The sequence below is a fragment of the Anarhichas minor genome, unplaced genomic scaffold (genome assembly GCF_050575085.1).
Source record: "Anarhichas minor isolate MPS153535 unplaced genomic scaffold, ASM5057508v1 ptg000073l, whole genome shotgun sequence".
Taxonomy (NCBI): domain Eukaryota; kingdom Metazoa; phylum Chordata; class Actinopteri; order Perciformes; family Anarhichadidae; genus Anarhichas; species Anarhichas minor.
In genome coordinates, this window is record NW_027466519.1 from 352,170 (window position 1) to 368,415 (window position 16,246).

Below are 16,246 nucleotides of genomic sequence, written 5' to 3' on the forward strand. Positions count from 1 at the left end.
CTTGTTTCACTAACATCAAATAGTAGAACACAGTATTTTTATTTTTTTTTTAATGTGAAAGTTATGACGTTATTTGTGTTACAATATGCTAAAAAGAAATGTGGAGTTGACGGATATCAGTCACATAGAATACAAACAAATTTATAAGTTCAAAAAGACATTCAACAGCATCTTCATGTCTGCACTTATTAAATCTGTGTGTGTTAATCATCAGTCTGCACTGCACTGTCTGGCTGAACATTACTGGAATTCCACATTCAAAAGCATTTCTCGATGGTTAGTTCCAGCTGAATTCAGGTCAACGGTATCAGTACGATGCTGTCCTCCTCTTTTGCTGCGGTTCTTCCCGTCTGCACTTCACACCACATGTTTCTCATCACTAGAGTTGGAAGCAGTTAGTCTTGGCCGCATAGACTCTTGAGGGTGTCGCCATAACTGCTCGACACTTCAGACTACACAAACATAAAGAGAGGGGGGAAATACAGGAAGATTAAGAACATGTATCTTCTGATAACAGTCCAACAAAAGGATTGTCCAGCGTCTCAAAACAAGATACCGTGACATTTAAACTTAGTTGCACATTTCGGTCGCGGTGCATATGTAATTTCATCTCTGTGGGCGTGTGCACTGACCTCTAACTGGGAGTAGAGGGAGCCTCCAAACAGCTTCTTATACTCTGCTCTGATGTCCAGCAGGTCTATCTCTGAGCGACCGACTATTATCCTGGTCAGAATGGACTCTGTGGTCCCCGCACCCTGGACAAAAGGAAAATTTGGGGAAAAAAGCAAAGTCACAAATTGGACCTGGGTAAATTAACTAGTGACATGTGTTTATATACATTCTCCTGCAGTAACTGCTGCTTCTATGTCTGTGGTGTCACGTGTTTTTGGCCGTCTGCTTTAGAGCCTGTCGACTCCGTTCAACCAGCGGTGCACGTTTAGTCAAAGAGGCCGCAATGAAACACTGGCTTAACATTCCTTTCCACACCACTGGAGACGAATACAAATGTCTGCTGTGGCTAAAAAGATCGGGATGCAACCAAACAATGTGTGGATTTTGTTTTGGGAGCCACTGCTTTGGGGTTTAAAGGGCCCTTATGATACAGATGGACATATTATTGGACGGTTTACCTTCATGCTCTTGAAAAGCCTCTCAGCCAGGTATAAGGGAACGCTCTTCACGCACTTAACTAGAAAAGAATAAGTTTTATGTTAAATGGACCACTATTCAATGTGAGGGTCAGAAACAAGCAGACAATATGATGCATTACTCTCACCAACAGCCACCAGTAGGTCCTCCAGGTTCCCAGACATCTCGCCCTCAATGCTCTCCTGTAGAGTCTTCTTACTAATATTCTTGTACTCCACCAGAGCTGCCGAAACACAGATTTGAATGCAACTGTTGAAGATCAGATGTAGGCTAACACAGATTTATTTTAGATTTTAATCAAACCACCATTGTGCAACCTCACAGAGCCGCTAGCATGGCTGCAGACTTGTCTGTTTTATTTCATTAGCATCCACAGAACAATGTAAGAGGTGAACCCACTCTGTCGAAGCTGGGGAATACTCCTGTGGCACAAGATGTCAATAAACTTCCCCTCGTCGGTTCCCCACTTCTTCTCCCCGGCATTGTACATGGCCTGGGTGGAATAAGAGGGAGTATGAAAATACATACAGCTTTAGACTATAACTGTCGATGGTTAAGACAAAGTGCATCATGCCTAATTTCTTTACATCCAGATAACGTGTGTAGCGAGTAGTGAATATACCTTAGCATCGGCTTTAGCTTTGGCAGTGTCCACATTGGTGCTCTCATCTCTCTTCCCCTGTGAGGACGACCGGAAGAACATAGTTTGTAACACGTAGAAGTAATCTGTTACATTTGGCATTGTTCATTTGAATAATGAGCCTTTTTTGAGTAGCATTTTTATTTGTCACAATTTGAGATGACAAACTGTTGAAAGATTTACAGTTCTTGTAGAAAATACATTTGATTTTTCTCTACAATTCAGACTTTTTTTCTATTATATATTTTTTGACATAGGATAGAAATGTTCACACCTGTCTAGCTAGAATAAATCGAAAGCTTTAGGTCTGATTCTGATATATTGAGAATGCGTTCACTGTTTTAATGTAACGTACGGTACCTCAGCCAAGATGAGCAGAGCTTTGCCATAATCTCCAGCTACCTCCGACTGCAGATCCTGAATCATCGCTTTTCCAGTTTCTTGAATGAAACGGCACAATACAGACGATTTCACAACAACCTAGACACATCACGAACATTTGCCAACTGTTTCGCAATAATCCGAGTTGCTGTCTAATCTGTGAAGTGAAATTACAGTTGAAGACACTAAACCTGCAAGGTATGCTTCAGACAAGGCCTTGATCTGCCTGTTGGATCTCGAGGCAAAGATTTCTGTCAGCGTACTCTCGGTGGTCCCTGCTCCCTGTATGCGAATCACACAAAATGTTATATGCACAAGTGAATGATAATAGTTTTGAAGCAGGTTCATGTCATCTTGAAGTCAATCAGACAAAGTCTCACCTTGATGGCTTTGATGACTTCCTGACAGTCGTAGACGGCAGGAGGGGTTACCAAAGCTACCAACACATCCTCAAAGTCTCCGTGGGTGTCGCCCTCCAGGTCAGCTACTAATTTCTGATGGAGGAAGAATTGTACCACACATTTTTCTATGTCTCTTGTCACAACACTCAAGAATTATTATTATTATTATTATACATTATATTCATATACCCGTCCTGTGGCTTTCTCGTAGGCCTTAGCAATAAGCTGACGCTGAGCATTACTTCTCTGGGTCAACACCTCAATCAGCGTCTTTTCTGTCGTACCTGAAGAGAAGAGACACACAAAAGAGTTCATGGGTTTACAACCTTATACAAACATTTACATAAATGTGTTCCACTAGCAGATAGACGTGCACATTTAGTCAAATATGATTCAGGTGCTTTACATGTTGGTCTGATATAGTAGAGTACTGATAACGGTGACTCATTAACTTACCAACACCCTCGATGGCTTTCCTTATTGCAGACACATCTGCTTCCACTTTGAAGTTTGCCTTGTCCTTCACAGTTCCTCTTGTGTTGGACTGAAGAAACAATCACAGGCTCACACATAACCAAGTAAGCATGTTTGAAAATGTAAAACAATAAAACATCGCTATAGTACAGGTGTATTTATTGATTGCTGTTTACTATTGTATATTCTAAGCTTTCCTAAAGGATTTGTCACTATCCATTCAAGCAATTGCATCTCATGTAATAATAATAATCATCATCATCATCATCTTGGGAACTAAAGGGTAAGAGTGTGTTTAACTTACTGTCACTGTCAGTGAGGAGGGGGAGTCCAAGAGCAGGTCCAAGTCATCCTACAATACAAGTCAACAAACATGCTTTCATTATCCACTGCATTTTCCTGTTTAAGGCCTACAATCTAGTTCACATACAACTACTCACCCAACCAGACATTGTTGTGGTTGAAGTCTTCAACTAGGGAGATGAAAAAGCACACAGTATCAGCATCTTATCGCTGTATTGGGATATGTTTTCAGCACTAGAGTTCTGCTTCTGATTCACTCTCATCCACTTCATCCCCTGACTTTCACTTCGGATAAAATAAACAAAATCCGCTAAACTATTATTCTCAATATCTTAGTATGAATCCTTTTTAAATTCGTGAACTTGACAGTTTAAGGTTGATCAAGCCTTCACAGTCGCGTGGACAGGTGTACGTGACTATAAGAACTGCAGAAAATGAAAACCTTAACATTGTGATGTCGACCGCTGCGGTCTAAAATACCATTTTCTCCATGAGCAACGCATTAAAAAAACAAACACGGAACACAGACAGAGAATAAATACGTCTGCATCCACACAGAAAAGGTTTATTTTTCCATCTTACCTTTAGTAAAGGAACGGGATTGATGTCAGAGGAGGAATTTCACGGTGTCCAGAAATCGCCACACCTTTTACATAAGTTCAAAAGGCAACGCCCATTATGAGCTGGAGGCAGTTGAATCATGGAGACGTATAATTCATAAACTCCTCCTCATTGATACACAGTAACTATTCTGCCCTGTTATTTGTCGTTCGCAGACTCAGGAAGTAGTTGAGAAACGGTGCCTGCGCTCTGTAACCCGACTCCTTTTGCGTAACAATCACGAAAAAAAACAGTGGCATCATCTGCTGAAGACTATATCTCCAGAAGCCATTCGATTCCAGAAGTGATCCAACAAGCTCCATAATAAACTACTGTGGGTCCAAAGTCATGTTTGCTTTCAGGGCTGGGGCAAGGACATGAGTCACAGAGAAGGAGGAAGGAAGACAAACAGGGGACTTTTTGTTTTTAATCGACCTTATCTCATTTAATGTCATCACCGCAGTAACTACATGTTGATCTACAGGCATGCCATTACAGTTTCTTCAGCGTAATCAAACCAGCCCTTACATCTTAAACGTATTTAAATGTAAATAATAGCAAATTATAGACTATTTTGTAATCATGCACATTCCTTTACTAATTGAGGGATTCTTTTGCCCTACTTAACATCCTGTGGAAAACAAATAGAGGTGTAGCCTAGATAGCACTTAAAGAGTGGTGTCAGCTCACCACAGCATCCTACACTGGAGACATGATGTTATCAAAAGATTGTTAACCAGAGTAAACATTGTGCAAACACATAAATGCATATAACCCGAGGGAGGAGCGAGAGTGCCACACTGTGAGGAGAGGGGTACCGTTGCGACATCTTTTGGCCCATTGTAGCGACTACAGATGCAGGGGCGCGAAAAAGGTTGTTAGATAACTTATGAAGATTTGTCATAAGGATTTGTGCCGAGAGACATTTCAACTGGTATGGACATGTTTTCGAGTTCATTGTGTTCGTGTTGAAAATACAGAATGGTATTCATGAATGTAAACATTTGGTCAAATATAACATGGTCATTCACATGTCTACATGTCTATTATATAAGATAGAATAAATACGTTATCCCTCTCTCCATCACTGAGGCACACCAGTAAGAATATACTACCAGTAAGTTAATTTACGCAAAATACACCCCCCCTTGACTCCACCTACTTTGTGACACGTGTCTCAGTCACGTAAGGAACTGTAGATAGTGTGCCCTAAATATAGCCTGCCAGGGGATCTTCCTTTCTGTCTTGACAATAAACCGACGTACAATACTCGTCCAACTACAACCATAAGCATAAACCAAATACAAACATTATTATAGTTAACCCTCTGAAGAGTGTCACTTGCTGAAGGGGAGAGTTCACGTTAGCCTACGTGTGAACAAAGCTGTCCTTAAATGTTGAACTGAGGGCAGAAAGTTCCCATGTAATAGCTCAGCCGGGTAGCTAAACAGCCTGTCTGTTCTTTGACAGCTCGCTCCGTACTCGACGTCAGGTTACTGTATGGCAGTAGTGATACTTGACGACGTGTCATTGACCATTTAACTGTATGACAGTCAACTTAAAGGTCAAGTCAACCATTTCTTTTTAGTCAAAATATGTTTTGCTTTATTTTTCGTATTTAGCCGTTTAGCTGTTTTGCTAACTAACTAGCATCGCTGACGGCGAACTAGCAACTTGTCAACGTTAGCTAGCACTGTTATGGCTAGCAATAATTAGCTACACTGTCTTTCAATTTTGCAGCTACCTGAATATTTTTCTAAATATTTTTTTGACTTTTCTTGATTGAACAAGATGCGTGCTTTTAGCCCTGTTTGGGATTTTCTCTAGTTAGCCAGTGTTTGGTGGTCAGTCTTGTTTTTGTTATCAGGAAAGCGTCAACAGTTATTGTTTACCGAGGTTCAGCTGTAGCTAGCTACATCTATTGTTTACACGGTCAGCTGATGTGCACTGTGGGTATGGACATGGGGCTGGGAGGAAACTATAACGCCACAACTCAGCAGCCGACTCATACCTGGATGAGGATGATCGGGGCTTTGAAGGACAGCTGTGTCTGCTGGACTGGTTGACTCTGTGTGGGACAAAGGACAGGAGTTTGTTTGTCCATATTAAAGCTTAAACTAAAACAAGACTACATGAGGAGTATGTATCTGGTCCGCACCTCTGGCACTGGGATGTTGCTGAAGACCTTAGTGATCACCAGTCTTCTTGGCTGGGCGGAATGTCAGGAGAGCCAGAGCATGACACCAGAGGAGAGGACTGTTATCAGGTAAAAGATATCTAGAGACAGACATATGTAACTCTTTTAGATGTGATTGTGATTGAGTGGCTATTTACAATATCGTAAAACTTTTACAGTGTTTTTGCCATATTCACTTTTGATTCATTTATATATATATATATATTTTTTTTTTTTGCAGTGACCAGATCATTGAAATGTTTGACCATGCCTACGGCAGTTACATGGTAAGGTGTTCACTTTGATGTCAATTAAAAAAAATTGTGATTGTAAGAAGGAAGTTATGAAAAGCTGAAGAAGTCAACACTCTAGTAACACTAAAACAAAAAAAAATTTATTGTGAGACTAACACGTTGGGTTTGATTTAGTGGGGTTGTGCAGAAAGCGAACATGCAGGACTAAGTTGCAGCTGCAGTGTCAGACTGGTGCAACAGATGCCAGCAGAACGTTATGTGATATTCATGGTGGTCTTAATAATATTGATTCAGCTCTTGTAAGTGATGGGATCCCTTCCAGGAGTCTGGATGTTCCTCCAGGCAAAGCAATGACAGTGAACAGCAAGATGTGATTGGGGTCATGGGTAGCTCGACTCACTCAGTGGCTCAAGAGTTTTAAATGTAAGCTGCATCTGAAATGGCCAATATTGCTTTTGACATGAACACATAACAGAAACAAATGTTTTTGATAAGGATCTGTGAAAATTGTTTTCAGACCTCGGCTCCATAATTTATTCAGGCCATCTAATTAGAATCCGATTTTAAGTCTGGGGTACCAAATTCAAATTGACCCTCAATGTTAATCGTGGAATAGCTGGAATCGGTAGAAACCAGTTCCACTAGTGATCCAGCAGTTGTGTTGTGTTTCTTTTCCCTCCTAGAGAATGTTCAAGCCTCCGTTTTTCCTTAATGAAACCTTTTGTGTCGACTGCTAAATGAAGCTTGGAGACAGTAACTGTTGTTTGCGTTGCAGAAATATGCCTACCCAGCAGACGAGCTCATGCCTCTCAGCTGCAGGGGGAGAGTCCGCGGCCAGGAGCCCAACAGAGGGGACATAGATGACTCCTTGGGGCAGTAAGTTCTGTTAAATTTCCTCAAACAAATATGCAAGTGAATGTAGATTTAATACACAATGTGATATTTATGTAATGTCATCTCTTTTTAAAATGTATTTTCAAAGAAGACAAGGATTCAGTTTTCTCGTGTAATACTGTTCTGCTCCAAACATATTTAATTCAACATGGAGTAGATGCCCCAGTTTTATAGGAATACATGAATTTGATGCAAAATTAACTCAATTTAACTTACAAGAAGGCAATAAGTCACAGACTTGCAGTACAATACATTCATTTATGCACCATGCATGTTGCATAATGTCATTTTACTGCAAATGCAACAGATTTGACATTTAACAGTCTGTGGTTCATGAATATGAAACTGGATCAGTGGTGAAGTGGGACATCATCGTAACGTGTCGTCCATCTTTTCACCAGGTTTTCCCTCACACTGATTGACACCCTTGATACGCTGGTGGTGAGTTCTTCCTCTATTTACCAAAATAAAAGTAGTTTGATCAGCTTTTCTTTTATCACTTTTCTTTTGTTTTTTTTTGAGGTTTTTCAAAAAGAGGTTTTGAGATTAATTTGTGTGTGTGAGCAGGTGTTAAACAAGCTCGATGAGTTTGAGGACGCAGTGATGAAGACCATCACAGATGTACGCCTTGACAACGATGTGGTGGTGTCCGTGTTTGAGACCAACATCAGAGTTTTAGGGTATGAAACATGTCTGTGATTTATTTACTTTAGCACTGTGTATTCAAACTTTTATGCTGGTTTTAATAGATTCATCTTTAATCATTTAAATAAATAATTCTTCTGAATGTAGAATTATTTCATATCCTCACAATACTAGTGCTAAGTATTTCAACCTTTCCACCTCAACCTTTCTGTTTAATTTTGTCTTTCTTTTCCTTCCTTCATTGAATTCTCCCCAGAGGGCTTTTGGGAGCCCACGTGATGGCCGACCTGCTCCGGCAGCGTGGGGAGAGGATGCAGTGGTATCGTGACGAGCTCCTGCACATGGCCAAAGAGCTGGGCCATCGATTACTGCCTGCCTTTAACACCACAAGTGGCCTTCCCTACCCTAAGGTATTTCTTATTTCATTGTGAAATACCACAGGGCTTATTTTAGATCTACAATACGCAGAAGGAACAGACAGCCTCATGACGAATCCTATCAAGGATGGCCCAGTTTAAATATAGTAAATAACTAGAAATAATTTGAGCTGAGTTTATTTGAAGAACCTAAAGTGTTTCTTTTTTTGTTTGTTTTCCAGGTGAATCTGCGGTACGGAGTCCTAAACCCACTTTCACGCACAGGCACAGAATCGGACACCTGCACAGCATGTGCTGGAACAATGATCCTGGAGTTTGCTGCCCTCAGCAGACTGTCAGGGGATTCTGTTTTTGAGGTATTATCTCTCTACTCCCCTCTAGAGATGAGACTCATTTCTTTTGTCATCTCTTTGCAATACAGCCTTATTGTGAAATTACTGAGCTGTAAGAGCAGAGTACAGTCATTTTCTCAGAAATCATAGCTGGCTATAACTGATGAAATCCTGTAAGAATGATGCAACTGGTTTCCCAGAAACATCTTACGGCTATAATACTTGTTATTGTTTTATAGGAACATGCCAGGAAGGCTCTGGATGTCCTCTGGCAGAGGAGACAGAGGGGAAGTGACTTGGTGGGGACCGTCATCAATATCCATAGTGAAGAATGGGTCCGGAGAGGTGAGGAGATTAAAAACACACATAGAACACTGATAATCCATAATTGCATGTACAGTACATACATATTCCACATCTTTTTAGACGAGCCATACTCTACTAATCTTCTCACTTCTGCGTCTGCAGAAAGTGGAGTTGGTGCTGGTATCGACTCGTACTATGAGTATCTGATGAAGGCCTACATTCTTCTAGGAGACAATGTTTTTCTGGAAAGGTTCAACATTGTAAGTCCTCCAATCAGTGCACGCCCGCATAGAAATCTATATCCAAGCAGCTTTTGCTAATATATGTTTCGTGTTTGTCTTGAACAGCACTACAGTGCCATTATGAAGTACATCAGTCAGCCTCCCCTGCTGCTTAATGTACACATGCACAACCCCACTGTGAACGTGCGCAGCTGGATGGACTCTCTCCTGGCATTCTTCCCCGGCTTACAGGTCAGGGATCCTCGATTAATCACATTTACTACCATCAAACATCGTAGAAGGCGTAGACATTGTTGCACACGTTGTCTCTGGAGTCGAGTGACATTTATTGTTCATGCAGGTGTTGAGAGGAGACCTGAAACCAGCTATTGAGACTCATGAAATGCTTTATCAAGTCACCAAACAGCACAAGTTCCTTCCAGAGGTAAATAACGGTTGCTGTTTTTGTTTATTTAATGACATATAGTAGGAATATGTAGGCAAGGTATAGCAAATATAACGCTCATTTGGGGAAATTTCTGCTACTGCATATCTATTAGATCCATTGTATTGAATAGGACAAATAAAGATACTTCATCATGATGATGCAAACATCTTGAAAATTCAGTTTTGCCGTTAAGCAAGTCTTTGTCATTACAATACTGCCTGCAATAACCTCATAGAAGCAGTAGTATTGAAGGGATAACAACCTCAGTATGAATATCACTGAAGTTATTTATATCGTCATATCACCCAGAATGACATATTAGAGTATGACATGTTCATACTAAAGGTGATGGGAAATGTATCAATGAATAGGTGTGCAGCAGCTGTAGCAAATCATCACGGTTTAAGATGTATGAAACTATGCTATGATGTATATATTATTAGTCATCACATTACACCAAGTAAAGAAATAATAAATGGACATTTCTCGTGGCTAATTCTCTTTGTCCCATTGTTCATGAAATCTGTTCATTAATGTAAAAAAACAAAACTTCTAAGAAGCCAGTGTCACTCATGTCTTTTGCTTTCTTTGCTTAACCTCCTGCAGGCGTTCACTACGGAGTTTAGAGTTCATTGGGGCCAACACCTACTGAGACCAGAATTTGCGGAAAGCACCTACTACCTCTACAAGGTGACATAGATACACAAATACCTACTCTATTTAAACTATAATACTATTCAAACATACCTTTACTAATAATTAGAAAAGCCAGGTCTGTTATAAGTAGGCTAATTAACGAAACTACTCCACACAAAGCATTTGTATTAGGTTGTAATATTGTAAAATTGTATTTAATTTCCGCAGGCCACTGGCGACCCGTACTACCTCAGAGTGGGACAGTCCATCGTGGAAAAGCTCAACGCCTACGCCAGGGTGCCTTGCGGGTTTGCTGCTGTGCAAGATGTCCGCACCGGGAGGCATGAAGACAGGTGCACGAATGCCACCACGCACATGTTTACAGTGTCAAAACATCTCTTCTGAATGTGTGATAACGTCTTTTGTTTTCTGTGTAGGATGGACTCATTCTTTCTGGCTGAGATGTTTAAATACCTGTACCTGCTGTTTACGGATAAGAGTCAGCTGCCCATCGATATTGACGACTACATCTTCACCACGGAGGCTCACCTCCTCCCCGTGTCTCTCTCCACCACCCAGACGCCCTGTCAAGGCAACAATACGGTGAGAGCTCTCCCTTTATCACAAACACAGGTAGTATGAACAGGTTGACATTTTACCGTATGAGCTAAACGTGTTGTTGTTTCTGTGCTTCAGGAGAGTGTTCCCCTTTCTAAAGAGGAAGATCTGTTCACATACTCCTGCCCCAGCATGGAGACGTTGTTTCCCAACAACCCCTCGTTTGCCAAAACCATACGGGACAGCTACAAGTACCTCACTGGAGTGGGACGACCCTTCCACCCCTTACCTGTCAGGTGTGTTGATTACAGCCATAGAGTGCTGCATGTTTTAAAGCCCTGAAATGAGTTAGCACTGTTGCACTTCCGGTTCCCTCGTCTCAAAGTCGATGGGTTTTTTTGAATGGGTTTTCTACAATATAAAAAAGATATCAGTAAATAACCCTCTTGTGAATTTTGAAGCTTTTACATGTCGTGAAAAAGGCTGTTGCAAACAAGTGGCTAAATGAGACTACACCACTCTATTTTTTTTCACTTTGTGAGTCATCGCGGTGAAACGTGGTCCTGGACACCTGCTATGGCAGCAACTACCACAGAGGTGGTTTAAAATACTTTACGAGGTGATTATATTTCTGTCTGTGGACAGATTTAGCCACCGCAAATTACGTCACAGCCGAGCAAAGATGCAGTCACAAAGCTTTACAGGTGTGTAGTAGAGACCAAAGTGAAGGTCAGGTTTGAAGATGGTCTCTAGGGGATCTCCAGTTTGAGTTTGCCTTGATCACTTTGAGTTTTAACTTGGGTGTGTTTGTGCTTCACAGGGAAATTGAACTACCGCTCCATGATAACGGGATGGAGCCAGTAGAGTTCTTGAGAAGCATGGGTATTTCTCTCACCCCGCTCAATGAGGTGTTTGCAGGACAAACGGGAAGTCTGAAGGTATTCTAGTTACTTTGTACTCACCTCATGACATTAAGTTCTGCCTGTCTAGGGTCATGGTAATGAATACACGCATGGCTGTAAAAAATGCCTGAAATGTTACTAAACTATACCAGATTCCCAATGTCCACAGATTCCCTGATAAACCATGATAGAAATGTAACTGGTTATGGCATAACATTGTCACAGAACGTCCCTTAACTCAAACATGCCACTTGGCATCATGGGAAAACATTGAATATAAACGACAGAGCTTCTAAATATGAATCCCTTTTAGGAGCATAAAGGAGTGTACCGGGTGAAACTTGTGGCAGAGGTGAGCCACACCACGGAGGAGGAGGAGGAAGTGTTGCCCCACATTGTTCAGCTCATATCCCCCCCGTTTCTGGGTAGGACAGTCTTCACAGCGGGACCTGCCAAGTTTGGGATGGACCTCACCAAGCAGGAGCACGGGGTGAGCTTCCAATGTGACCATAATACAGTACACGGTGTCAACAAGTCCTGTAGCTCTTATAAGAAACAGGTGTTTGATGATGATAATGCGAAATGATGGACAATGGACTCCTACAATTACATTACAGATCTCTTCTGATCCATGCAACTGCTACCTGTTTTGTTTTACCTGCACTTGTAATAACACTCAAACTCTTGTGCCGCAGGTGAAGGGCAGCATAGTGAAGGCCTCTCCCTACACTGCATGTGAGCCAATAGATAGCGCAGTGGAGCTTAAAGGGCACATCGCTCTGGCACTGCGCGGTGACTGCATGTTTGCTGTAAAGGCCCGTTGGCTGCAGGAAGCTGGGGCCATAGGAGTCATCTTTATAGGTGAGGATGAGTACCAGAGGAGCTGAAACTCCACCTCAAAGCTCAATACGCATAGGTTAGAGAGACTCATGACCTCATGGAACTTTAATCGTTCAAATCACTCCCTTATTCCCTTCCTCAGACCACCGCGAGGGAAGTAATAGCGAGGACACTCCCCTCTTCCAGATGGTTGGAGATGGCGACTCCACTGAAGACATCACCCTGCCTTTGGTCTTCCTGTTCAGCCGCGAGGGCGCCGTGCTCACAGCAGCTCTGGAGGAACATCACAATGTGGATGTGCTGCTGCTGCCCAAGGAGAGGCAGCTGGGCCATGGTGAGGAGGATCACAGGATAAGGCTGGCGATATTCTGTATTTTTGTTATTGTCAACAAATCCCATGACAAAGCCTCTTTGATCAAATTGTAATTCCTCTCTCTGTTCTTGTTCCTCCTCCTCGTTGTCCAGATAAGACAGAAAAACTTGTCGGCATGAATATCAAATTCCGTCTGGCAGAGGAGGGGGAGCTGGAGGACGGATCGACCAGAGGGCCCACCCTGGAGTTCGTCTTGGAGAAACAGGAGGTGTTTCTAAAGGAAGAGGAAGAAGAAGAAGAAGAAGAGCCGAGAGGACGACAACAACCACCACAGCAGTTCTGCTCAAAGGCAGCGGAGAACGACAGAACTGAACCGTGTTCAGCCGATTCCTCTCAAACCGCAAACTTTAACAGTAGACCAGACGCAAAACCTTGACCACTGCTGATCCCGTAAGCAGTCGAGTTTCCTGACACTGATTTCTCGTCAGTTTCTGAATGGCGTGCGCCTCAGAGCCCCTCACTGCCTACACGGAGCCCTAACTGACCCATGTTTACAACCGATGGAGGAGAGGAAAGCAGTGTGAAGGCCACATTCACATCCTGTCTTGACTTCTAACCCTAAAGATGGTACTGCATTTGTTAGACAAAGAATCAAAGTGGAGCTTTTACTGAAACTGCTGAAATGAGGGACGTCATGAGACTAAACTAGGTAGTTAGAGGTCAGAAGCTGTAGGTTAAGATGGCCGGGCTGGTGCTGCCCACACCCCAGCCTGTAGTGTTGCTCGGCACATACAAAGTGTCCTTGACGATAAGGACATGGATCACTGACTAGAATTTAAAATGAGCTCACCTTAGAGCAAAACATAGATAAAGCAAACATGTACTCAGCTAGGTTTTTATGCAATGCAGTTTGTTTTTAAAGTGGAGAGCACCGTTTCACTTCCAACGGCGACTGTTAAGTATTCAGTGGTGGGGAGTGGAATATCACCTGGCCAGTAGGTGGGGTTAGCCACCGTAGCCTCTCAATAATATAACAATAGAAGATGAAGGAGATGAGCTTGGGCCAATTTGGGAAGTTTGTTTTCTTTTGTACTAGTAAATATCTTCAGGGAATTTCAAGAGTGAATGCAGTTTGACTGGTTGACTCATTTGATGAAATGTGCATTTCTTTTTTTCTAGTGCGAGTATGCGAGTCTGCAACATTGCTCTCTGATGAAACCCTACTTTTCTTACAGAGTCATCATGCACGGAATAAAAGGTCTGTGGGATCAGCCACCATGCATTTTAAGAAATGAAGTTTGGGTTTTTCAGGCTGTTTTCCAGCCTATAAATAACTTTGTAGTCATTGAATTGTAATTCATCATGCCATCTTAAAGCATTGCAAACAAAAATGACCAAAGCTGGTTTTCTTGCAACTGAAGTCTTTATGTAAGTCTGTATGTTTAGTTCCAGAGGCAGCGGCACAGGTTGGTCTGCGGTCCCAGACTGCTTTGCACTTTGAAACACGGGTATGATGATCGTCTACGCCATTTGTTTGTGTTGCAATAAGTCATTTATCGTCCAATTTACATTGTGCACCGATGCAACGTTTTTTTAGCCCATATGGACAACTCTACAAGGATAGTTTGAAAACCAAAAAAAACTTAGTTAGTGAGTCATACATTTAGATTGCCATCATCTAAAACAGTCAAACCAGAAAGGCCTATTGAATGCTGTACATCGTTTCTACTCTCTACACAAACTGAACCGTATATTATGAGGACTCACTTTATGTAACGGTTCAATAATATGCAGAACTCTTATCAGCTCATTCTCTCTAATAATGTGTTGCATGATTTTGTTTGTTTGTTTGTTTGTGTGTGTGTGGTACATTAAATGTGAGCTTATGTTTGTGTGGGGGGGAAAACACTTTTCATGCCAGAGTATGTTTTTGATGCTGCTAAGTTAATTTCACGTCTTAATCCAACATTCATTTTTTGTTTTTGTTTAGCCTGTGTGAGGTTTTTGCCGACCCGTATACCTCAGGACTGTGTGTGTTACAGTCCACACAGAGAAAAGCGCCGCAGACGTTTTTAATAATTTTTCATGCTATTTGAGTTTCAGCTGTTCTCTTAAGATTTCTGTTGATCAGTGGCTGAAAGTCAAGTGCCAAAAAAGAAGCATAACGTGGCTCCAGTTTCCGTTTCACATCTTCTCTGTATTTATTTTCCGACTGTGAGCCGAGGCAGTCCTTTCAATAAATTTGAAATCACAATTATCAAAGCTTTTGCCTGTGTTTTTCCTGCATTGTAGATTGAAATGACTGCATTTTCAACAGCTGTGGAATATAATATTTTGTTCTATTGAAGTAATCTAATCTTGAACATCTGGAACTTCAGCAGTGAAGTTGTAATTTGACTGTAAAATGTTCTACTCCATCACTGGATGTTACGTCGGTAGGAAAGATCTTCTTTGTAGTTTAATCTCTTCACGTTACATGAAGCTATTTTAGCATCACTATGCGTTTCCTGCGAAGCATTCAGAGAGGAAACATGAGGATGTATCGTGTGTTCAGAAAACCAAATGCCACTGTGCATTTTTTTTTTTTTTTCTCTTTTGTAATGTCAGCAGAAGATGAGACAGACCTTGAAACCTTTTGTGCCGGATAGAAACAGCTGCTTCAGAGCACAATCATACGAAATGACGTTCAAGATGACGTCATTGATAATGACCGCGGTGAGCTGATAAGTGCAAATGATTCACACATGTTATATCATGAAATCACATGCAAACAGTTCTGAAGTTCCCCGGTAGTATACTTTACAAACATTTATACTGTTACTGTTCAGAGTTGGTACATTGATTTATTCTACCGGTGGTAGTTTATATCTGATAACTGACAGAACCAGCTGCTGTCAAGTGATGGTGGTTTTGTTTCTGCCCTGGTCAATGAATTCCGGCCTTTTTTTTGTTTGGTCTTTCAGCTCTAAGTATACAAACTGTCCCCAGCTGGCATTCAACATTTGGATTGTTTGGAAAAAAAAAATAATAAGGCCAATAGACAGTAATAGAAAGATATTTCTCAGGATATCTTTTTTTATTTGTGTATACATTCATAAAATATGTCTTGTGGCATCATTTTACTGCACCTGCTACATCCTGTTGAATTGGCAAATAAACTACTTGATAATCACCTTTCTCCCTCCACCACTATCGCCATCAGGCTATTAGCCAATCTGTGTTGTTTAATGATGAATAAATTGATAGACATAAATACATAATTGGTTGATAAGTTGTGATCTCAACAGCATGTAAATGATATTATCCCTTTTTATCAGCACATCTCTAGCGGTGTGTAAACCATGTAACCAAACACATAATAATATGATATTTTAACCAATGAACCGGTTTATACGT

At 41.4% G+C, this 16,246-nt stretch overlaps 2 protein-coding genes across 2 annotated transcripts; one reads left to right on the plus strand and one right to left on the minus strand.

Annotated features, from left to right (window-relative positions):
• Positions 1–23: 23 nt before the first annotated feature.
• On the minus strand, positions 24–4,048 carry anxa3b (annexin A3b). Its single transcript, XM_076079876.1, has 14 exons — positions 3,931–4,048; positions 3,486–3,518; positions 3,350–3,397; positions 3,028–3,115; positions 2,761–2,855; positions 2,551–2,664; positions 2,362–2,452; positions 2,150–2,229; positions 1,772–1,828; positions 1,549–1,642; positions 1,277–1,372; positions 1,131–1,189; positions 633–755; positions 24–452 (listed from the first exon to the last, which is right to left on the minus strand). The coding sequence occupies exons 2-14, from the start codon at positions 3,495–3,497 to the stop codon at positions 396–398; spliced, it is 1,014 nt and encodes a 337-aa protein (XP_075935991.1). The 5' UTR covers positions 3,498–3,518; positions 3,931–4,048; the 3' UTR covers positions 24–395.
• Positions 4,049–5,404: 1,356 nt separating this feature from the next.
• On the plus strand, positions 5,405–15,112 carry LOC142935358 (ER degradation-enhancing alpha-mannosidase-like protein 3). Its single transcript, XM_076079679.1, has 20 exons — positions 5,405–6,214; positions 6,366–6,411; positions 7,154–7,254; positions 7,674–7,713; positions 7,840–7,952; positions 8,174–8,327; positions 8,516–8,650; positions 8,866–8,971; positions 9,095–9,192; positions 9,280–9,405; positions 9,515–9,598; positions 10,208–10,291; positions 10,466–10,590; positions 10,675–10,840; positions 10,934–11,091; positions 11,616–11,733; positions 12,011–12,187; positions 12,393–12,558; positions 12,680–12,871; positions 13,003–15,112. Exons 1-20 carry the CDS (start codon positions 6,081–6,083, stop codon positions 13,284–13,286), a joined length of 2,607 nt encoding a protein of 868 aa, XP_075935794.1. The 5' UTR covers positions 5,405–6,080; the 3' UTR covers positions 13,287–15,112.
• The last annotated feature ends 1,134 nt before the right edge of the window (positions 15,113–16,246 follow it).

Coding starts and splice junctions, on each gene's coding strand:
- anxa3b (XM_076079876.1), bottom strand. Junction 2,665..2,760: donor ACGAGAAAGCCACAGGACGG/GTATATGAATAT, acceptor TTCCTCCATCAG/AAATTAGTAGCTGACCTGGA. Junction 2,230..2,361: donor GTCTGAAGCATACCTTGCAG/GTTTAGTGTCTT, acceptor GTTTCATTCAAG/AAACTGGAAAAGCGATGATT.
- LOC142935358 (XM_076079679.1), top strand. CDS start 6,081: ATGAGGAGTATGTATCTGGTCCGCACCTCTGGCACTGGGATGTTGCTG. Junction 7,953..8,173: donor ACCAACATCAGAGTTTTAGG/GTATGAAACATG, acceptor AATTCTCCCCAG/AGGGCTTTTGGGAGCCCACG. Junction 8,328..8,515: donor GTGGCCTTCCCTACCCTAAG/GTATTTCTTATT, acceptor TTTGTTTTCCAG/GTGAATCTGCGGTACGGAGT.